The 24,620-nt window shown below is 35.9% G+C and overlaps 4 protein-coding genes across 4 annotated transcripts; all 4 read right to left on the reverse strand.

Annotated features, from left to right (window-relative positions):
* Nucleotides 1-2,346: 2,346 nt before the first annotated feature.
* On the reverse strand, nt 2,347-3,330 carry LOC133640906 (trace amine-associated receptor 1-like). Its single transcript, XM_062034589.1, has one exon. It carries the CDS (start codon nt 3,328-3,330, stop codon nt 2,347-2,349), a length of 984 nt encoding a protein of 327 aa, XP_061890573.1.
* Nucleotides 3,331-8,572: 5,242 nt separating this feature from the next.
* LOC133640849 (trace amine-associated receptor 1-like) lies at nt 8,573-9,556 on the reverse strand. Its single transcript, XM_062034530.1, has one exon. The coding sequence runs from the start codon at nt 9,554-9,556 to the stop codon at nt 8,573-8,575; it is 984 nt and encodes a 327-aa protein (XP_061890514.1).
* A 6,222-nt stretch (nt 9,557-15,778) lies between these two features.
* Nucleotides 15,779-16,830, reverse strand: LOC133640905 (trace amine-associated receptor 1-like). The gene has a single exon (XM_062034588.1). It carries the CDS (start codon nt 16,760-16,762, stop codon nt 15,779-15,781), a length of 984 nt encoding a protein of 327 aa, XP_061890572.1. The 5' UTR covers nt 16,763-16,830.
* Nucleotides 16,831-23,309: 6,479 nt separating this feature from the next.
* Nucleotides 23,310-24,293, reverse strand: LOC133640570 (trace amine-associated receptor 1-like). The gene has a single exon (XM_062034057.1). It carries the CDS (start codon nt 24,291-24,293, stop codon nt 23,310-23,312), a length of 984 nt encoding a protein of 327 aa, XP_061890041.1.
* Between the last annotated feature and the right edge of the window lie 327 nt (nt 24,294-24,620).

Genomic DNA, 24,620 nt, shown 5'->3' on the forward strand with positions numbered 1-24,620 from the left:
AGCTAGTAAAGTTACAGACAGTATGTGTTATGTTTAAGGCTAAAAGTAAAATATTACCAGCAAATTTACAAAAAGTGTTTGTCATCACTTCTGAGAATGAAGAGCGCAGAAGAAAAGGTCATTTCCAACATCAGTATTCAAGGACAACTTTAAAACAAATGTGTATATCAGTGGTGGGGGTTAAACTACGGAATTCCCATTAAAATGAGATAAAAGATTGTAGAAATATATTCCAATTGAAAAAATATATATAAAGACAGAACAATAAGATCATATGGACAGCCGTAATTGTCTACATTGTGCTTTATATTTATTATTTTACTTATTTTTTGTCTGGTTTTGTATTTGTTTTGTATCATCACTTGAGGTGTATATTCCTTTTTTTGTTCGGTTGGTACTTCATGAAGTTTTGCACTTATTTTATTTTATTTATTTTTTTTTTTTTTTGTGTTTTTTGTTTGTTTTCATTATATTTGGATGTATCTGTTTGGTTTGTATGCGTGCGAATCTGGGCTATCCATTAAGTAAGACTACTTATTATGTTGACGGGGGCAGGAAATATAAGATTTTCCTCATCCTGTTCTTTCTCAAGCATAGGTGTATAAATATGTGTTTAGTTGCTAAAGTTGTCTATTGATCAAAAATGCACATCAATGAAGGAGATAAAAAAAAATAAAAATGAATGAATGAATTAAATTAAATAAATAAATAAAAATCATATTTTTCTTTGCCCTACTCCATTTGTTGTTTATTCTTGAAACACCTTTTTACCTTCCTTTCGCTATGTTTTGTGTTTGGTCTGTTTTTTTTTTTTGCGTTTGAGTGTGTGTGTCTGTGTGTGTGTGTCTGTGGGTGTGTGCGTGCGCAGGTGTCAGTGTCAAGCCGTCCTTCTGCCATAGGTACTAAAAGTGCATTGTTGTTTGGCTGCAGGAATAAAGCTGGCCTACAAAGTCCTTCTATGTCCCTCTGCACCAGAACCTGAACACAACGCAGTGTAGTCGGGCCAAGCACACCAGAACTTAAACGAGCGAGAGGGCGGCGAACGAAAGCAAAAAGGAAGTGGAAACAAAATGAATAAGCACTCGATTATCCGATTATGACATGGCAACCCTTAAAGCATTTGAAACACAACAAGATAGCACAGTAAATAATTTCCCTGCTAAAGAAAAAAAAATCTCTAAGCTTAGATTGTTTTCCTCAATTGCTATTGATTATTTGTAATACAAACATCTCACTTTTAAATTTTTTTAATTTTTTAAATCAACATTAAAAACACAAGATACACTTACTTAAGTGCACCAACCCAAAAACCCTCCCTTCCCCATTTACACTCATTCTCACTCATTTACAAAAAAGGGTCGTTTCTTTCTGTTATTAATATTCTGGTTCCTACATTATATGTCAATATATATCAATACAGTCTGCAAGGGATACAGTCCGTGAAGCACACAGGATTGTGTGTGCTGCTGGTCCACTAATAGTACTAACCTTTAAGAGTTAATTTTGATTAATTTCCATGAATTACTAGTTTCTATGTAACTGTTTTTATTTTATTTTAATTTCTTTTTTTTATCTATTTAATTATTTATTTTTCAAATAAAGGACATTATCTTCACCAGACCAGGTTGTCAATGAAATTAGATTGTTTAAAGCAGTGGTCCCCAACCTTTTCGTAGCTGCGGACCGGTCAACGCTTGAAAATTTGTCCCACGGACTGGTGGTCGTGAAAAAGGGCGGGGGGTTATGGTATTTTTTTATTTTATTTTTGTCATAAAGAAATACAATCATGTGTGCTTACGGACTGTATCCCTGCAGACTGTATTGATTTATATTGATATATAATGTATATATTGTGTTTTGTATGTTCAATTAATTTAAAAAAATGAAATAAAAAAAAATAAAGTTTTTTTTTTTTTTTTTTTGTGCGGCCGCGGACCGGTTGGGGACCACTGGTTTAAAGGGTTCTTAAAACCAGATCCAGTCCAGATTATGTCCAGGCAGCTAATGTACACACCTTCATTTATGTACACTCAAATTAGGGAACACAACAACAGATTGCATATAATCTATAAACAAAATGACATTTTCAAAATGAGCATGTATGTACAGTCCAGATTATGTCATTTATGTACACTCAAATTAGGGAACACAACGACAGACAGGCAAACATCTCACTTTCCAGATCCCTCCTTATAATCCATCCATCCATTTTCTACCGCTTATTCCCTTCGGGGTCGCGGGGGGCGCTGGAGCCTATCTCAGCTACAATCGGGCGGAAGGCGGGGTACACCCTGGACAAGTCGCCACCTCATCGCAGGGCCCTCCTTATAATGCTTGATGCTAATGTCAGTTAAGTCTGGTTCTAGAAAAATTGCTTTGAAATACTTTACCTAATATAAGGATTTTAAAAGCTGACTGGAACCAGCTGTAAAAGAAAGCATAAATGAAAGGATTGAGCATAGAATTTGACAGAGCCAGCCAGGTAAGTCCTTCACCAACTGCCATCGGTACCTGGTTGAAAAGCTGTACACAAATATAAATACAGAACGGAGTCCAGCAGATGAGGAAAACACTCATAACTATAGTCAGAGTCTTTGTGGCCTTTCTCTCCATCTTACTGACATTTGCTCCTGGTGTTCTACTCGGATAGTTGGTGTTTTGGATGCTGCGAGCCTGGTTCTGTGCTACAAGGAAGATCTTTGCATAGATGCATATCATTATGATCACAGGTATGTAGAAGGAGCAGATGACTCCTACAATATTTGCGATCAAAATATCGACGTAACATTCTTCCCCACACTTTGCATAGTTGAATTCCGCCACCACAAAACCGGCGGCGACGAGAAGTGAAAGAGTCCAACTGAGCAGGATCATGACCGCAACCGCTTGAACAGTGAGCGTGGTTCTGTAAGTCAGAGGTTTACACACCGCGTGATACCTATCTATGGAAATACAGCATAAATGTAGAATAGAAGCAGTGCTCAGGGTCACGTCGATGCTGTTCCGCACTTTGCAAATCACTTCTTCTTGGTAGACACAGTAACTGAGGGTGAATTCAATGCTGAGAGGGAACAATAAAACACCGACAAGTAAGTCGGCCACTGCCAGAGAGAGAATGAGATAGTTAGTGGGAGTGTGGAGCTGCTTGAAATACACCACAGTGATGATTATGAGGAGGTTTCCACATATTATGATGACGGATAATAAGCAAAGAAATATGTTCAGAAGCACACACCCGGAGGAACGTGTTTTTGACGGTGCATCGTACATATCGACTTCATAACAAGGATGTATGACAGCAGTTCTGTTGAAGGTGACCTCTGGTGCCATGTATCTGGGTGCCTGCAAATACACTCAGTTAGTCATAAGCCATATTATTGATATGTCATGAATAGTTCCAGTCTGGCTTACCTTCTTTGCACCAACGTGTTGAAGAATCTTCAATGTGTGTTCCTTAGAAGCATGTGACAATGTGTAGACGTCTTTTATACCACCATGTGTACATATGCATAATATATTCATCTTCATATATATTCATCTTCATATAGAAACAAAATAAATAGCGACGATTACCCCATTAATTTGAGCGAGGATGAAAGATTCGTGGATGAGGAACGTTAGAGTGAAGGACTAGATGCAGTGCAAGACATATCTTTTTTCGCTTTGACCGTAACTTAGGTACAAGTTGGCTCATTGGATTCCACACTCTCTCCTTTTTCTATTGTGGATCACGGATTTGTATTTTAAACCACCTCGGAAAATGAGGGTTGAAATTTCATTTCAGTAGGCCTTTAAAACATTGAACACTGTTTCCAGACTCCAGCCCGTTCCAGTGGGCCTCTGGCCAGCGTATTTGAAGCTGTGAGGGGATTGTCTGTCCTGGTCTATTATCCTGTGTGGAAGTTGCTTCCTAGCAGATCCACTGTAGACACGGCACAAGAGCCAAGCGTGCTGTTTTTAACAAAGTGTTTAATGCACATAGGTTTTATCAAAGTCTTTCTCCCGCAGAACGTGACTTTTCAGTCACGTCCGTATCCTCTCTCCCCCTCTGCTCTCGGCCGCTCACTGTCAGCTGTGTCTCGCCGTCAGCACATGCCCCGCCCCCATTCGATGGTGCTCGTCCTCAGCACCATAGACAGAGGCGGTGACCTTTGCTCCTGCAGGCGCACTGACCACACCTCCTTCCACATCCTGTAATTGTGTAATTGTCTGTTTTATAATGTCTTATTCATTTAGTTCTTATTTCTGTCATCGTGGTTTTAAAGTCTTATGTGTCTCACTGTGTTATTTTAAAAACCTGCCTTGGGACTACGGCTGAAAATGAGCATTTATGCTAAGTCCGGCGCATTTACACTCTTTATTCAAGTGTTGATTAATGTGCACTGTCCCAAACAGCAACTGATAATAAGAAATACACTATAGGGGTGTTTATCGATCTTAAAAAAGCATTTGACACTATAGATCAGGGGTGTCCAAACTTTTTCTACTGAGGGCCGCATACGGAAAAATTAAAGCCTGCGGGGGCCATTTTGATAGTTTTCATTTTGAAATCATAAGAAAATATATGGATTTTGGGTTTTTTTTTACCTTTAGGGCTCCCGGGGACCATAAAGGGTCTAAGTCATTAAAATGTTAAAAACAAGTCAAATTATTATTATTTTTTAAAATTTAACGCTTACAGTAAATCTCTACAGTATATCAACTTCAGGTTGATATAAAATTAAAAAAAAAAAAAAGATTTTATGCCTTTTCTGTCAAGACAACTTTGTTTTTTATAATAAAACTGAAATATGCAGTATTTCCCCCACTGCCCAAAACCCTCAGAAAGCAATGTTTGATGTGAAGTAATTAGAGCCTTAAAAACATTAATAATGCAAGACACCATTGATATTAATTCATTGTTATTTTTGAGTAATCACAGTGAAAAGATAAATAAAATCCCAATAAATATATTTGGGATCCAAAAGGTGCCCCTCTTATAAAGTGATACATTTGTATTAGTTTTTTTTTACTTTCAACACTTAAGTTACGAGATCAACTTCAGATATATCTGTCAATTTTACGTTTGAACTATTATTTTGTTTGTTTTATGCTCTTTTGTCAAAGAAAACGTTGATGTTTTTGTATGGCAACCACACAATATATGCAATATTTGCCACATAAAACATTTTAAAACTGAAATATTTGAAATAATTGGAGCCTTGAGAAGGTCAATAATTCATTATAACATTGATTTTTTATTTTTTTTAAGCAATGGCAAAAAAAGAAAAAGAAAGATAGACAAAAGAAAAAAACAGCCTGCATGGCAGCTTTGTGTCAACATTGCAACTTTTTCTAGTTAATGTTTATTTTTTATTTTTGCAATAGCATTTCCAGAATGTGTGGCGGGCCGGTAAACAATTAGCTGTGGGCCGCAAATGGCCCCCGGGCCGCACTTTGGACACCCCTGCTATAGATCATTCTATATTATTGTCCAAGTTGTATTCATTTGGTGTGAGAGGAGTAGTTTTAGACTGGCTAAGAAGTTATTTAGATAACAGACAAGAGTTTGTGGATTTTGTGGGTAATACATCTGAACAAATGAGGATTGAATGTGGAATTCCACAAGGTTCGGTTTTAGCACCAAAATAGTTTATTTGATATATTAATGACATATGTGAGGTATCAAAGTTATTGAAACGAGTATTATTTGCGGACGACACCAACTTTTATAGTTCGGGACATGACTTAAAAGCATTATCAAACATTATTGAACAGGAAATGATTGAACTTAAGAGATGGTTTGATGTCAATAAATTATCATTAAATTTAAAAAAACAAAGTTTTATGAAAAGGGAGGAAACGATCAAACTGTCAATAGATGGAATTGATATTGAAAGGGTTTCTGAACTTAGATTTTTAGGAGTGATACTGCATGATATGGAAACCTCATATTGCACATGTACGGAAAAAGATGTCCAAGAGTATTTTTATATTAAATAAGGTTAAATATGTGTTAGATCAGTGGTTCTCAACCTCTAATCAGTGATGTACCCCCTGTGAATTTTTTTTAAATTCAAGTACCCCCTAATCAGAGCAAAGCATTTTTGGTTGAAAAAAAGAGATAAAGAAGTAAAATACAGCACTATGTCATCAGTTTCTGATTTAGTAAATTGTATAACAGTGCAAAATATTGCTCATTTGTAGTGGTCTTTCTTGAACTATTTGGAAAAAAATATATAAAAATAACTAAAAACTTGTTGAAAAATAAACAAGTGATTCAATTATAAATAAAGATTTCTACACATAGAAGTAATCATCAACTTAAAGTGCCCTTTTTGGGGATTGTAATACAGATCCATCTGGATTCATGAACTTAATTCTAAACATTTCTTCACAAAAAAAGAAATCTTTAACATCAATATTTATGGAACATGTCCACAAACAATCTAGCTGTCAACACTGAATATTGCAGTGTTGCATTGTAATGAATGGAATAGCCTACTTGATTTGATGTTCAGTTTATGAACTTACATTCATATTTTGTTGAAGTATTATTCAATAAATATATTTATAAAGGATTTTTGAATTGTTGCTATTTTTAGAATATTTTAAAAAAATCTCACGTACCCCTTGGCATACCTTCAAGTACCCCCAGGGGTACGCGTACCCCCATTTGAGAACCACTGTGTTAGATTACAGGGCAATGCGTATATTGTATTGTGCACTTATATTGCCATGTATCAGCAAGTGTGTGGAAGTGTGGGGGAACACATATAAGAGTAACATAAAGGCATTGTATCAACTACAGAAAAGAGCTATAAGGATTATTCATAAAGCAGATTATCTAAAACACACTAACTATTTATTAATTCGGGTTTATTGAAACTACAGGAGCTAGTAAAGTTACAGACAGTATGTGTTATGTTTAAGGCTAAAAGTAAAATATTACCAGCAAATTTACAAAAAGTGTTTGTCATCACTTCTGAGAATGAAGAGCGCAGAAGAAAAGGTCATTTCCAACATCAGTATTCAAGGACAACTTTAAAACAAATGTGTATATCAGGGGTGGGGGTTAAACTACGGAATTCCCATTAAAATGAGATAAAAGATTGTAGAAATATATTCCAATTGAAAAAATATATATAAAGACAGAACAATAAGATCATATGGACAGCCGTAATTGTCTACATTGTGCTTTATATTTATTATTTTACTTATTTTTTGTCTGGTTTGGTATTTGTTTTGTATCATCCCTTGAGGTGTATATTCCTTTTTTTGTTCGGTTGGTACTTCATGAAGTTTTGCACTTATTTTATTTTATTTATTTTTTTTTTTTTGTGTGTTTTTTGTTTGTTTTCATTATATTTGGATGTATCTGTTTGGTTTGTATGCGTGCGAATCTGGGCTATCCATTAAGTAAGACTACTTATTATGTTGAAGGGGGCAGGAAATATAAGATTTTCCTCATCCTGTTCTTTCTCAAGCATAGGTGTATAAATATGTGTTTAGTTGCTAAAGTTGTCTATTGATCAAAAATGCACATCAATGAAGGAGATAAAAAATAAATAAATGAATGAATTAATTAAATTAAATAAATAAATAAAAATCATATTTTTCTTTGCCCTACTCCATTTGTTGTTTATTCTTGAAACACCTTTTTACCTTCCTTTCGCTATGTTTTGTGTTTGGTCTGTTTTTTTTTTTTTTGCGTTTGAGTGTGTGTGTCTGTGTGTGTGTGTCTGTGTGTGTGTGTCTGTGGGTGTGTGCGTGCGCAGGTGTCAGTGTCAAGCCGTCCTTCTGCCATAGGTACTAAAAGTGCATTGTTGTTTGGCTGCAGGAATAAAGCTGGCCTACAAAGTCCTTCTATGTCCCTCTGCACCAGAACCTGAACACAACGCAGTGTAGTCGGGCCAAGCACACCAGAACTTAAACGAGCGAGAGGGCGGCGAACGAAAGCAAAAAGGAAGTGGAAACAAAATGAATAAGCACTCGATTATCCGATTATGACATGGCAACCCTTAAAGCATTTGAAACACAACAAGATAGCACAGTAAATAATTTCCCTGCTAAAGAAAAAAAAATCTCTAAGCTTAGATTGTTTTCCTCAATTTTTTTTTTTTTTTTTTTGTCATAAAGAAAAACAATCATGTGTGCTTACGGACTGTATCCCTGCAGACTGTATTGATTTATATTGATATATAATGTATATATTGTGTTTTGTATGTTCAATTAATTTTAAAAAATGAAATAAAAATAAATAAATAAGGTTTTTTTTTTTTTTTTTTTGTGCGGCCGCGGACCGGTACCGGGCCCGGTGGTTGGGGACCGCTGGTTTAAAGGGTTCTTAAAACCAGGTCCAGTCCAGATTATGTCCAGGCAGCTAACGTACACACCTTCATTTATGTACACTCAAATTAGGGAACACAACAACAGATTGCATATAATCTATAAACAAAATGACATTTTCCAAATGAGCATGTATGTACAGTCCAGATTATGTCATTTATGTACACTCAAATTAGGGAACACAACGACAGACAGGCAAACATCTCACTTTCCGGATCCCTCCTTATAATGCTTGATGCTAATGTCAGTTAAGTCTGGTTGTAGAAAAATTGCTTTGAAATACTTTACCTAATATAAGGATTTTAAAAGCTGACTGGAACCAGCTGTAAAAGAAAGCATAAATGAAAGGATTGAGCATAGAATTTGACAGAGCCAGCCAGGTAAGTCCTTCACCAACGGCTATCGGTACCTGGTTGAAAAGCTGTACAGAAAAATAAATAAAGAACGGAGTCCAGCAGATGAGGAAAACACTCATAACTATAGTCAGAGTCTTTGTGGCCTTTCTCTCCATCTTACTGACATTTGCTCCTGGTGTTCTACTCGGATAGTTGGTGTTTTGGATGCTGCGAGCCTGGTTCTGTGCTACAAGGAAGATCTTTGCATAGATGCATATCATTATGATCACAGGTATGTAGAAGGAGCAGATGACTCCTACAATATTTGCGATCAAAATATCGACGTAACATTCTTCCCCACACTTTGCATAGTTGAATTCCGCCACCACAAAACCGGCGGCGACGAGAAGTGAAAGAGTCCAACTGAGCAGGATCATGACCGCAACCGCTTGAACAGTGAGCGTGGTTCTGTAAGTCAGAGGTTTACACACCGCGTGATACCTATCTATGGAAATACAGCATAAATGTAGAATAGAAGCAGTGCTCAGGGTCACGTCGATGCTGTTCCGCACTTTGCAAATCACTTCTTCTTGGTAGACACAGTAACTGAGGGTGAATTCAATGCTGAGAGGGAACAATAAAACACCGACAAGTAAGTCGGCCACTGCCAGAGAGAGAATGAGATAGTTAGTGGGAGTGTGGAGCTGCTTGAAATACACCACAGGGATGATTATGAGGAGGTTTCCACATATTATGATGACGGATAATAAGCAAAGAAATATGTTCAGAAGCACATACCCGGAGGAACGTGTTTTTGACGGTGCATCGTACATATCGACTTCATAACAAGGATGTATGACAGCAGTTCTGTTGAAGGTGACCTCTGGTGCCATGTATCTGGGTGCCTGCAAATACACTCAGTTAGTCATAAGCCATATTATTGATATGTCATGAATAGTTCCAGTCTGGCTTACCTTCTTTGCACCAACGTGTTGAAGAATCTTCAATGTGTGTTCCTTAGAAGCATGTGACAATGTGTAGACGTCTTTTATACCACCATGTGTACATATGCATAATATATTCATCTTCACTTGTCCAATTGAAAGTGAGACAATGTTTGGTTGACATTAGCCCAACCCAGGCTTAGCAATACTTTGACTCAAGGGCCAATTTGGATCAAAAGAAAAAATATATATATAAAAAAATATATATATATATATATACAGGTATATATATATGTACATATATACTAGGGCTGTCAAACAAAGTATTTAATCGTGATTAAAGGCCTACTGAATTTTTATTTATTTATTTAAACGGGGATAGTAGATCCATTCTATGTGTCATACTTGATAATTTCGCGATATTGCCATATTTTTGCTGAAAGGATTTAGTAGAGAACAACGACGATAAAGATCGCAACTTTTGGTATCTGATAAAAAAAAAGCCTTGCCCCTACCGGAAGTAGCATGACGACACCGGGGGAAGGACTGCTCATATTTTCCTATTGTTTACACCAGCAGCGAGAGAGATTCGGACCGAGAAAGCGACGATTACCCCATTAATTTGAGCGAGGATGAAAGATTCGTGGATGAGGAACGTTAGAGTGAAGGACTAGATGCAGTGCAAGACTTATCTTTTTTCGCTTTGACCGTAACTTAGGTACAAGCTGGCTCATTGGATTCCACACTCTCTCCTTTTTCTATTGTGGATCACGGATTTGTATTTTAAACCACCTCGGAAAATGAGGGTCGAAAATTCATTTCAGTAGGCCTTTAAAACATTGAACACTGTTTCCAGACTCCAGCCCGTTCCAGTGGGCCTCTGGCCAGCGTATTTGAAGCTGTGAGGGGATTGTCTGTCCTGGTCTATTATCCTGTGTGGAAGTTGCTTCCTAGCAGATCCACTGTAGACACGGCACAAGAGCCAAGCGTGCAGTTTTTAACAAAGTGTTTAATGCACATAGGTTTTATCAAAGTCTTTCTCCCGCAGAACGTGACTTTTCAGTCACGTCCGTATCCTCTCTCCCCCTCTGCTCTCGGCCGCTCACTGTCAGCTGTGTCTCGCCGTCAGCACATGCCCCGCCCCCATTCGATGGTGCTCGTCCTCAGCACCATAGACAGAGGCGGTGACCTTTGCTCCTGCAGGCGCACTGACCACACCTCCTTCCACATCCTGTAATTGTGTAATTGTCTGTTTTATAATGTCTTATTCATTTAGTTCTTATTTCTGTCATCGTGGTTTTAAAGTCTTATGTGTCTCACTGTGTTATTTTAAAAACCTGCCTTGGGACTACGGCTGAAAATGAGCATTTATGCTAAGTCCGGCGCATTTACACTCTTTATTCAAGTGTTGATTAATGTGCACTGTCCCAAACAGCAACTGATAATAAGAAATACACTATAGGGGTGTTTATCGATCTTAAAAAAGCATTTGACACTATAGATCAGGGGTGTCCAAACTTTTTCTACTGAGGGTCGCATACGGAAAAATTAAAGCCTGCGGGGGCCATTTTGATAGTTTTCATTTTCAAATCATAACAAAATATATGGATTTTTTTTTTTTTTTTTTTTTACCTTTAGGGCTCCCGGGGACCATAAAGGGTCTAAGTCATTAAAATGTTAAAAACAAGTCAAATTATTATTATTTTTTTAAATTTAACGCTTACAGTAAATCTCTACAGTATATCAACTTCAGGTTGATATAAAATTAAAAAAAACAAAAAGATTTTATGCCTTTTCTGTCAAGACAACTTTGTTTTTTATAATAAAACTGAAATATGCAGTATTTCCCCCACTGCCCAAAACCCTCAGAAAGCAATGTTTGATGTGAAGTAATTAGAGCCTTAAAAACATCAATAATGCAAGACACCATTGATATTAATTCATTGTTATTTTTGAGTAATCACAGTGAAAAGATAAATAAAATCCCAATAAATATATTTGGGATCCAAAAGGTGCCCCACTCATAAAGTGATACATTTGTATTAGTTTGTTTTTACTTTCAACACTTAAGTTACGAGATCAACTTCAGATATATCTGTCAATTTTACGTTTGAACTATTATTTTGTTTGTTTTATGCTCTTTTGTCAAAGAAAACGTTGATGTTTTTGTATGGCAACCACACAATATATGCAATATTTGCCACATAAAACATTTTAAAACTGAAATATTTGAAATAATTGGAGCCTTGAGAAGGGCAATAATTCATTATAACATTGATTTTTTATTTTTTTTAAGCAATGGCAAAAAAAGAAAAATAAAGATAGACAAAAGAAAAAAACAGCCTGCATGGCAGCTTTGTGTCAACATTGCAACTTTTTCTAGTTAATGTTTATTTTTTTATTTTTGCAATAGCATTTCCAGAATGTGTGGTGGGCCGGTAAACAATTAGCTGTGGGCCGCAAATGGCCCCCGGGCCGCACTTTGGACACCCCTGCTATAGATCATTCTATATTATTGTCCAAGTTGTATTCATTTGGTGTGAGAGGAGTAGTTTTAGACTGGCTAAGAAGTTATTTAGATAACAGACAAGAGTTTGTGGATTTTGTGGGTAATACATCTGAACAAATGAGGATTGAATGTGGAATTCCACAAGGTTCGGTTTTAGCACCAAAATAGTTTATTTTATATATTAATGACATATGTGAGGTATCAAAGTTATTGAAACGAGTATTATTTGCGGACGACACCAACTTTTATAGTTCGGGACATGACTTAAAAGCATTATCAAACATTATTGAACAGGAAATGATTGAACTTAAGAGATGGTTTGATGTCAATAAATTATCATTAAATTTTAAAAAACAAAGTTTTATGAAAAGGGAGGAAACGATCAAACTGTCAATAGATGGAATTGATATTGAAAGGGTTTCTGAACTTAGATTTTTAGGAGTGATACTGCATGATATGGAAACCTCATATTGCACATGTACGGAAAAAGATGTCCAAGAGTATTTTTATATTAAATAAGGTAAAATATGTGTTAGATCAGTGGTTCTCAACCTTTTTTCAGTGATGTACCCCCTGTGAATTTTTTTTTTTAATTCAAGTACCCCTTAATCAGAGCAAAGCATTTTTGGTTGAAAAAAAGAGATAAAGAAGTAAAATACAGCACTATGTCATCAGTTTTTGATTTAGTAAATTGTATAACAGTGCAAAATATTGCTCATTTGTAGTGGTCTTTCTTGAACTATTTGGAAAAAAATAAAATAAAATAACTAAAAACTTGTTGAAAAATAAACAAGTGATTCAATTATAAATAAAGATTTCTACACATAGAAGTAATCATCAACTTAAAGTGCCCTTTTTGGAGATTGTAATACGGATCCATCTGGATTCATGAACTTAATTCTAAACATTTCTTCACAAAAAAAAAAATCTTTAACATCAATATTTATGGAACATGTCCACAAAAAATCTAGCTGTCAACATTGAATATTGCAGTGTTGCATTGTAATGAATGGAATAGCCTACTTGATTTGATGTTCAGTTTATGAACTTACATTCATATTTTGTTGAAGTATTATTCAATAAATATATTTATAAAGGATTTTTGAATTGTTGCTATTTTTAGAATATTAAAAAAAAATCTCACGTACCCCTTGGCATACCTTCAAGTACCCCCAGGGGTACGCGTACCCCCATTTGAGAACCACTGTGTTAGATTACAGAGCAATGCGTATATTGTATTGTGCACTTATATTGCCATGTATCAGCAACTGTGTGGAAGTGTGGGGGAACACATATAAGAGTAACATAAAGGCATTGTATCAACTACAGAAAAGAGCTATAAGGATTATTCATAAAGCAGATTATCTAAAACACACTAACTATTTATTAATTCGGGTTTATTGAAACTACAGGAGCTAGTAAAGTTACAGACAGTATGTGTTATGTTTAAGGCTAAAAGTAAAATATTACCAGCAAATTTACAAAAAGTGTTTGTCATCACTTCTGAGAATGAAGAGCGCAGAAGAAAAGGTCATTTCCAACATCAGTATTCAAGGACAACTTTAAAACAAATGTGTATATCAGTGGTGGGGGTTAAACTACGCAATTCCCATTAAAATGAGATAAAAGATTGTAGAAATATATTCCAATTGAAAAAATATATATAAAGACAGAACAATAAGATCATATGGACAGCCGTAATTGTCTACATTGTGCTTTATATTTGTTATTTTACTTATTTTTTGTCTGGTTTTGTATTTGTTTTGTATCATCCCTTGAGGTGTATATTCCTTTTTTTGTTCGGTTGGTACTTCATGAAGTTTTGCACTTATTTTATTTTATTTATTTATTTATTTTTTTGTGTTTTTTGTTTGTTTTCATTATATTTGGATGTATCTGTTTGGTTTGTATGCGTGCGAATCTGGGCTATCCATTAAGTAAGACTACTTATTATGTTGAAGGGGGCAGGAAATATAAGATTTTCCTCATCCTGTTCTTTCTCAAGCATAGGTGTATAAATATGTGTTTAGTTGCTAAAGTTGTCTATTGATCAAAAATGCACATCAATGAAGGAGATAAAAAAAAATAAAAAATGAATGAATGAATTAAATTAAATAAATAAATAAAAATCATATTTTTCTTTGCCCTACTCCATTTGTTGTTTATTCTTGAAACACCTTTTTACCTTCCTTTCGCTATGTTTTGTGTTTGGTCTGTTTTTTTTTTTTTTGCGTTTGAGTGTGTGTGTCTGTGTGTGTGTGTCTGTGGGTGTGTGCGTGCGCAGGTGTCAGTGTCAAGCCGTCCTTCTGCCATAGGTACTAAAAGTGCATTGTTGTTTGGCTGCAGGAATAAAGCTGGCCTACAAAGTCCTTCTATGTCCCTCTGCACCAGAACCTGAACACAACGCAGTGTAGTCGGGCCAAGCACACCAGAACTTAAACGAGCGAGAGGGCGGCGAACGAAAGCAAAAAGGAAGTGGAAACAAAATGAATAAGCACTCGATTATCCGATTATGACATGGCAACCCTTAAAGCATTTGAAACACAACAAGATAGCACAGTAAATAATTTCCCTGCTAAAGAAAAAAAAATCTCTAAGCTTAGATTGTTTTCCTCAATTGCTATTGATTATTTGTAATACAAACATCTCACTTTTAAATTTGTTTAATTTTTTAAATCAACATTAAAAACACAAGATACACTTACTTAAGTGCACCAACCCAAAAACCCTCCCTTCCCCATTTACACTCATTCTCACTCATTTACAAAAAAGGGTCGTTTCTTTCTGTTATTAATATTCTGGTTCCTACATTATATATCAATATATATCAATACAGTCTGCAAGGGATACAGTCCGTGAAGCACACAGGATTGTGTGTGCTGCTGGTCCACTAATAGTACTAACCTTTAACAGTTAATTTTGATTAATTTCCATGAATTACTAGTTTCTATGTAACTGTTTTTATTTTATTTTAATTTCTTTTTTTGTTCAATATTTTTTTTATCTATTGAATTATTTATTTTTCAAATAAAGGACATTATCTTCACCAGACCAGGTTGTCAATGAAATTAGATTGTTTAAAGCAGTGGTCCCCAACCTTTTCGTAGCTGCGGACCGGTCAACGCTTGAAAATTTGTCCCACGGACTGGTGGTCGTGAAAGGGGGGGGGGGGGTTATGGTATTTTTTTATTTTTTTTTTGTCATAAAGAAATACAATCATGTGTACTTACGGACTGTATCCCTGCAGACTGTATTGATTTATATTGATATATAATGTATATATTGTGTTTTGTATGTTCAATTAATTTAAAAAAATGAAATAAAAAAAAATAAAAAAGTTTTTTTTTTTTTTTTTTTTGTGCGGCCGCGGACCGGTACCGGGCCCGGTGGTTGGGGACCACTGGTTTAAAGGGTTCTTAAAACCAGGTCCAGTCCAGATTATGTCCAGGCAGCTAATGTACACACCTTCATTTATGTACACTCAAATTAGGGAACACAACAACAGATTGCATATAATCTATAAACAAAATGACATTTTCAAAATGAGCATGTATGTACAGTCCAGATTATGTCATTTATGTACACTCAAATTAGGGAACACAACGACAGACAGGCAAACATCTCACTTTCCAGACCCCTCCTTATAATGCTTGATGCTAATGTCAGTTAAGTCTGGTTCTAGAAAAATTGCTTTGAAATACTTTACCTAATATAAGGATTTTAAAAGCTGACTGGAACCAGCTGTAAAAGAAAGCATAAATGAAAGGATTGAGCATAGAATTTGACAGAGCCAGCCAGGTAAGTCCTTCACCAACGGCTATCGGTACCTGGGTGAAAAGCTGTACAGAAATATAAATACAGAACGGAGTCCAGCAGATGAGGAAAACACTCATAACTATAGTCAGAGTCTTTGTGGCCTTTCTCTCCATCTTACTGACATTTGCTCCTGGTGTTCTACTCGGATAGTTGGTGTTTTGGATGCTGCGAGCCTGGTTCTGTGCTACAAGGAAGATCTTTGCATAGATGCATATCATTATGATCACAGGTATGTAGAAGGAGCAGATGACTCCTACAATATTTGCGATCAAAATATCGACGTAACATTCTTCCCCACACTTTGCATAGTTGAATTCCGCCACCACAAAACCGGCGGCGACGAGAAGTGAAAGAGTCCAACTGAGCAGGATCATGACCGCAACCGCTTGAACAGTGAGCGTGGTTCTGTAAGTCAGAGGTTTACACACCGCGTGATACCTATCTATGGAAATACAGCATAAATGTAGAATAGAAGCAGTGCTCAGGGTCACGTCGATGCTGTTCCGCACTTTGCAAATCACTTCTTCTTGGTAGACACAGTAACTGAGGGTGAATTCAATGCTGAGAGGGAACAATAAAACACCGACAAGTAAGTCGGCCACTGCCAGAGAGAGAATGAGATAGTTAGTGGGAGTGTGGAGCTGCTTGAAATACACCACAGTGATGATTATGAGGAGGTTTCCACATATTATGATGACGGATAATAAGCAAAGAAATATGTTCAGAAGCACACACCCGGAGGAACGTGTTTTTGACGGTGCATCGTACATATCGACTTCATAACAAGGATGTATGACAGCAGTTCTGTTGAAGGTGACCTCTGGTGCCATGTATCTGGGTGCCTGCAAATACACTCAGTTAGTCATAAGCCATATTATTGATATGGCATGAATAGTTCCAGTCTGGCTTACCTTCTTTACACCAACGTGTTGAAGAATCTTCAATGTGTGTTCCTTAGCAGCATGTGACAATGTGTAGACGTCTTTTATACCACCATGTGTACATATGCATAATATATTCATCTTCACTTGTCCAATTGAAAGTGAGACAATGTTTGGTTGACATTAGCCCAACCCAGTCTTAGCAATACTTTGACTCAAGGGCCAATTTGGATCAAAAGAAAAAAAAAAAATATAAAAAAAAAATATATATATATATATATATATATATATATATATATATATATATATATATATATATATATATATATATATATATATATATATATATATATATATATATATATATATGTATGTATATATGTACATATATACTAGGGCTGTCAAACAAAGTATTTAATCGTGATTAAAGGCCTACTGAATTTTTTAATTTTATTTAAACGGGAATAGTAGATCCATTCTATGTGTCATACTTGATAATTTCGCGATATTGCCATATTTTTGCTGAAAGGATTTAGTAGAGAACAACGACGATAAAGATCGCAACTTTTGGTATCTGATTAAAAAAAAGCCTTGCCCCTACCGGAAGTAGCATGACGACACCGGGGGAAGGACTGCTCATATTTTCCTATTGTTTACACCAGCAGCGAGAGAGATTCGGACCGAGAAAGCGACGATTACCCCATTAATTTGAGCGAGGATGAAAGATTCGTGGATGAGGAACGTTAGAGTGAAGGACTAGATGCAGTGCAAGACTTATATTTTTTCGCTTTGACCATAACTTAGGTACAAGCTGGCTCATTGGATTCCACACTCTCTCCTTTTTCTATTGTGGATCACGGATTTGTATTTCAAACCACCTCGGATACTATATCCTCTTGAAAATGAGAGTCGAGAACGCGAAATGGACATTCACAGTGACTTTTATCTCCACGACAATACATCGATGAAACACTTTAGCTACGGAGCTAACGTGATAGCATCGTGCTTAACGGCATATGGAAACAAAATAAATAGCGACGATTACCCCATTAATTTGAGTGAGGATGAAAGATTCGTGGATGAGGAACGTTAGAGTGAAGGACTAGATGCAGTGCAAGACATATCTTTTTTCGCTTTGACCGTAACTTAGGTACAAGCTGGCTCATTGGATTCCACACTCTCTCCTTTTTCTATTGTGGATCACGGATTTGTATTTTAAACCACCTCGGAAAATGAGGGTCGAAAATTCATTTCAGTAGGCCTTTAAAACATTGAACACTGTTTCCAGACTCCAGCCCGTTCCAGTGGGCCTCTGGCCAGCGTATTTGAAGCTGTGAGGGGATTGTCTGTCCTGGTCTGTTATCCTGTGTGGAAGTTGCTTCCTAGCAGATCCACTGTAGACACGGCACAAGAGCCAAGCGTGCAGTTTTTAACAAAGTGTTTAATGCACATAGGTTTTATCAAAGTCTTTCTCCCGCAGAACGTGACTTTTCAGTCACGTCCGTATCCTCTCTCCCCCTCTGCTCTCGGCCGCTCACTGTCAGCTGTGTCTCGCCGTCAGCACATGCCCCGCCCCCATTCGATGGTGCTCGTCCTCAGCACCATAGACAGAGGCGGTGACCTTTGCTCCTGCAGGCGCACTGACCACACCTCCTTCCACATCCTGTAATTGTGTAATTGTCTGTTTTATAATGTCTTATTCATTTAGTCCTTATTTCTGTCATCGTGGTTTTAAAGTCTTATGTGTCTCACTGTGTTATTTTAAAAACCTGCCTTGGGACTACGGCTGAAAATGAGCATTTATGCTAAGTCCGGCGCATTTACACTCTTTATTCAAGTGTTGATTAATGTGCACTGTCCCAAACAGCAACTGATAATAAGAAATACACTATAGGGGTGTTTATCGATCTTAAAAAAGCATTTGACACTATAGATCAGGGGTGTCCAAACTTTTTCTACTGAGGGCCGCATACGGAAAAATTAAAGCCTGCGGGGGCCGTTTTGATAGTTTTCATTTTCAAATCATAACAAAATATATGGATTTTTTTTTTTTTTTTTACCTTTAGGGCTCCCGGGGACCATAAAGGGTCTAAGTCATTAAAATGTTAAAAACAAGTCAAATTGTTATTATTTTTTTAAATTTAACGCTTACAGTAAATCTCTACAGTATATCAACTTCAGGTTGATATAAAATTAAAAAAACAAAAAGATTTTATGCCTTTTCTGTCAAGACAACTTTGTTTTTTATAATAAAACTGAAATATGCAGTATTTCCCCCACTGCCCAAAACCCTCAGAAAGCAATGTTTGATGTGAAGTAATTAGAGCCTTAAAAACATCAATAATGCAAGACACCATTGATATTAATTCATTGTTATTTTTGAGTAATCACAGTGAAAAGATAAATAAAATCCCAATAAATATATTTGGGATCCAAAAGGTGCCCCACTCATAAAGTGATACATTTGTATTAGTTTTTTTTTTACTTTCAACACTTAAGTTACGAGATCAACTTCAGATATATCTGTCAATTTTACGTTTGAACTATTATTTTGTTTGTTTTATGCTCTTTTGTCAAAGAAAACGTTGATGTTTTTGTATGGCAACCACACAATATATGCAATATTTGCCACATAAAACATTTTAAAACTGAAATATTTGAAATAATTGGAGCCTTGAGAAGGTCAATAATTCATGATAACATTGATCTTTTATTTTTTTTAAGCAATGGCAAAAAAAGAAAAATAAAGATAGACAAAAGAAAAAAACAGCCTGCATGGCAGCTTTGTGTCAACATTGCAACTTTTTCTAGTTAATGTTTATTTTTTATTTTTGCAATAGCATTTCCAGAATGTGTGGCGGGCCGGTAAACAATTAGCTGTGGGCCGCAAATGGCCCCCGGGCCGCACTTTGGACACCCCTGCTATAGATCATTCTATATTATTGTCCAAGTTGTATTCATTTGGTGTGAGAGGAGTAGTTTTAGACTGGCTAAGAAGTTATTTAGATAACAGACAAGAGTTTGTGGATTTTGTGGGTAATACATCTGAACAAATGAGGATTGAATGTGGAATTCCACAAGGTTCGGTTTTAGCACCAAAATAGTTTATTTGATATATTAATGACATATGTGAGGTATCAAAGTTATTGAAACGAGTATTATTTGCGGACGACACCAACTTTTATAGTTCGGGACATGACTTAAAAGCATTATCAAACATTATTGAACAGGAAATGATTGAACTTAAGAGATGGTTTGATGTCAATAAATTATCATTAAATTTAAAAAAACAAAGTTTTATGAAAAGGGAGGAAACGATAAAACTGTCAATAGATGGAATTGATATTGAAAGGGTTTCTGAACTTAGATTTTTAGGAGTGATACTGCATGATATGGAAACCTCATATTGCACATGTACGGAAAAAGATGTCCAAGAGTATTTTTATATTAAATAAGGTTAAATATGTGTTAGATCAGTGGTTCTCAACCTTTTTTCAGTGATGTACCCCCTGTGAATCTTTTTTTAAATTCAAGTACCCCCTAATCACAGCAAAGCATTTTTGGTTGAAAAAAAGAGATAAAGAAGTAAAATACAGCACTATGTCTTCAGTTTCTGATTTAGTAAATTGTATAACAGTGCAAAATATTGCTCATTTGTAGTGGTCTTTCTTGAACTATTTGGAAAAACATATATAAAAATAACTAAAAACTTGTTGAAAAATAAACAAGTGATTCAATTATAAATAAAGATTTCTACACATAGAAGTAATCATCAACTTAAAGTGCCCTTTTTGGGTATTGTAATACAGATCCATCTGGATTCATGAACTTAATTATAAACATTTCTTCACAAAAAAAGAAATCTTTAACATCAATATTTATGGAACATGTCCACAAACAATCTAGCTGTCAACACTGAATATTGCAGTGTTGCATTGTAATGAATGGAATAGCCTACTTGATTTGATGTTCAGTTTATGAACTTACATTCATATTTTGTTGAAGTATTATTCAATAAATATATTTATAAAGGATTTTTGAATTGTTGCTATTTTTTAGAATATTTAAAAAAAATCTCACGTACCCCTTGGCATACCTTCAAGTACCCCCAGGGGTACGCGTACCCCCATTTGAGAACCACTGTGTTAGATTACAGAGCAATGCGTATATTGTATTGTGCACTTATATTGCCATGTATCAGCAAGTGTGTGGAAGTGTGGGGGAACACATATAAGAGTAACATAAAGGCATTGTATCAACTACAGAAAAGAGCTATACGGATTATTCATAAAGCAGATTATCTAAAACACACTAACTATTTATTAATTCGGGTTTATTGAAACTACAGGAGCTAGTAAAGTTACAGACAGTATGTGTTATGTTTAAGGCTAAAAGTAAAATATTACCAGCAAATTTACAAAAAGTGTTTGTCATCACTTCTGAGAATGAAGAGCGCAGAAGAAAAGGTCATTTCCAACATCAATATTCAAGGACAACTTTAAAACAAATGTGTATATCAGTGGTGGGGGTTAAACTACGGAATTCCCATTAAAATGAGATAAAAGATTGTAGAAATATATTCCAATTGAAAAAATATATATAAAGACAGAACAATAAGATCATATGGACAGCCGTAATTGTCTACATTGTGCTTTATATTTATTATTTTACTTATTTTTTGTCTGGTTTTGTATTTGTTTTGTATCATCCCTTGAGGTGTATATTCCTTTTTTTGTTCGGTTGGTACTTCATGAAGTTTTGCAATTATTTTATTTTATTTATTTATTTATTTTTTTGTGTTTTTTGTTTGTTTTCATTATATTTGGATGTATCTGTTTGGTTTGTATGCGTGCGAATCTGGGCTATCCATTAAGTAAGACTACTTATTATGTTGAAGGGGGCAGGAAATATAAGATTTTCCTCATCCTGTTCTTTCTCAAGCATAGGTGTATAAATATGTGTTTAGTTGCTAAAGTTGTCTATTGATCAAAAATGCACATCAATGAAGGAGATAAAAAAAAAAAAAAATGAATGAATGAATTAAATTAAATAAATAAATAAAAATCATATTTTTCTTTGCCCTACTCCATTTGTTGTTTATTCTTGAAACACCTTTTTACCTTCCTTTCGCTATGTTTTGTGTTTGGTCTGTTTTTTTTTTTTTTGCGTTTGAGTGTGTGTGTCTGTGTGTGTGTGTGTCTGTGTGTGTGTGTGTCTGTGGGTGTGTGTCTGTGGGTGTGTGCGTGCGCAGGTGTCAGTGTCAAGCCGTCCTTCTGCCATAGGTACTAAAAGTGCATTGTTGTTTGGCTGCAGGAATAAAGCTGGCCTACAAAGTCCTTCTATGTCCCTCTGCACCAGAACCTGAACACAACGCAGTGTAGTCGGGCCAAGCACACCAGAACTTAAACGAGCGAGAGGGCGGCGAACGAAAGCAAAAAGGAAGTGGAAAAAAAATGAATAAGCACTCGATTATCCGATTATGACATGGCAACCCTTAAAGCATTTGAAACACAACAAGATAGCACAGTAAATAATTTCCCTGCTAAAGAAAAAAAAATCTCTAAGCTTAGATTGTTTTCCTCAATTGCTATTGATTATTTGTAATACAAACATCTCACTTTTAAATTTGTTTAATTTTTTAAATCAACATTAAAAACACAAGATACACTTACTTAAGTGCACCAGCCCAAAAACCCTCCCTTCCCCATTTACACTCATTCTCACTCATTTACAAAAAAGGGTAGTTTCTTTCTGTTATTAATATTCTGGTTCCTACATTATATGTCAATATATATCAATACAGTCTGCAAGGGATACAGTCCGTGAAGCACACAGGATTGTGTGTGCTGCTGGTCCACTAATAGTACTAACCTTTAACAGTTAATTTTGATTAATTTCCATTAATTACTAGTTTCTATGTAACTGTTTTTATTTTATTTTAATTTCTTTTTTTGTTCAATATTTTTTTTAATCTATTTAATTATTTATTTTTCAAATAAAGGGGGGGGCTATGGTATTTTTTAAAAATTTTTTTTGTCATAAAGAAATACAATCATGTGTGCTTACGGACTGTATCCCTGCAGACTGTATTGATTTATATTGATATATAATGTATATATTGTGTTTTGTATGTTCAATTAATTTAAAAAAATGAAATAAAAAAAAATAAAGTTTTTTTTTTTTTTTTTTTTGTGCGGCCGCGGACCGGTACCGGGCCCGGTGGTTGGGGACCACTGGTTTAAAGGGTTCTTAAAACCAGGTCCAGTCCAGATTATGTCCAGGCAGCTAATGTACACACCTTCATTTATGTACACTCAAATTAGGGAACACAACAACAGATTGCATATAATCTATAAACAAAATGAATATTTTCAAAATGAGCATGTATGTACAGTCCAGATTATGTCATTTATGTACACTCAAATTAGGGAACACAACGACAGACAGGCAAACATCTCACTTTCCAGATCCCTCCTTATAATGCTTGATGCTAATGTCAGTTAAGTCTGGTTCTAGAAAAATTGCTTTGAAATACTTTACCTAATATAAGGATTTTAAAAGCTGACTGGAACCAGCTGTAAAAGAAAGCATAAATGAAAGGATTGAGCATAGAATTTGACAGAGCCAGCCAGGTAAGTCCTTCACCAACTGCCATCGGTACCTGGTTGAAAAGCTGTACAGAAATATAAATACAGAACGGAGTCCAGCAGATGAGGAAAACACCCATAACTATAGTCAGAGTCTTTGTGGCCTTTCTCTCCATCTTACTGACATTTGCTCCTGGTGTTCTACTCGGATAGTTGGTGTTTTGGATGCTGCGAGCCTGGTTCTGTGCTACAAGGAAGATCTTTGCATAGATGCATATCATAATGATCACAGGTATGTAGAAGGAGCAGATGACTCCTACAATATTTGCGATCAAAATATCGACGTAACATTCTTCCCCACACTTTGCATAGTTGAATTCCGCCACCACAAAACCGGCGGCGACGAGAAGTGAAAGAGTCCAACTGAGCAGGATCATGACCGCAACCGCTTGAACAGTGAGCGTGGTTCTGTAAGTCAGAGGTTTACACACCGCGTGATACCTATCTATGGAAATACAGCATAAATGTAGAATAGAAGCAGTGCTCAGGGTCACGTCGATGCTGTTCCGCACTTTGCAAATCACTTCTTCTTGGTAGACACAGTAACTGAGGGTGAATTCAATGCTGAGAGGGAACAATAAAACACCGACAAGTAAGTCGGCCACTGCCAGAGAGAGAATGAGATAGTTAGTGGGAGTGTGGAGCTGCTTGAAATACACCACAGTGATGATTATGAGGAGGTTTCCACATATTATGATGACGGATAATAAGCAAAGAAATATGTTCAGAAGCACACACCCGGAGGAACGTGTTTTTGACGGTGCATCGTACATATCGACTTCATAACAAGGATGTATGACAGCAGTTCTGTTGAAGGTGACCTCTGGTGCCATGTATCTGGGTGCCTGCAAATACACTCAGTTAGTCATAAGCCATATTATTGATATGTCATGAATAGTTCCAGTCTGGCTTACCTTCTTTGCACCAACGTGTTGAAGAATCTTCAATGTGTGTTCCTTAGCAGCATGTGACAATGTGTAGACGTCTTTTATACCACCATGTGTACATATGCATAATATATTCATCTTCACTTGTCCAATTGAAAGTGAGACAATGTTTGGTTGACATTAGCCCAACCCAGGCTTAGCAATACTTTGACTCAAGGGCCAATTTGGATCAAAAGAAAAAAAAAATATATATAAAAAAAATATATATATATA

Source organism: Entelurus aequoreus, linkage group LG23, assembly GCF_033978785.1.
Source record: "Entelurus aequoreus isolate RoL-2023_Sb linkage group LG23, RoL_Eaeq_v1.1, whole genome shotgun sequence".
Classification (NCBI taxonomy): domain Eukaryota; kingdom Metazoa; phylum Chordata; class Actinopteri; order Syngnathiformes; family Syngnathidae; genus Entelurus; species Entelurus aequoreus.

Excerpts from the sequence above, each read along its gene's own strand:
- LOC133640906 (XM_062034589.1), bottom strand. The coding sequence starts at position 3,330 with ATGGCACCAGAGGTCACCTTCAACAGAACTGCTGTCATACATCCTTGT.
- LOC133640849 (XM_062034530.1), bottom strand. The coding sequence starts at position 9,556 with ATGGCACCAGAGGTCACCTTCAACAGAACTGCTGTCATACATCCTTGT.
- LOC133640905 (XM_062034588.1), bottom strand. The coding sequence starts at position 16,762 with ATGGCACCAGAGGTCACCTTCAACAGAACTGCTGTCATACATCCTTGT.
- LOC133640570 (XM_062034057.1), bottom strand. The coding sequence starts at position 24,293 with ATGGCACCAGAGGTCACCTTCAACAGAACTGCTGTCATACATCCTTGT.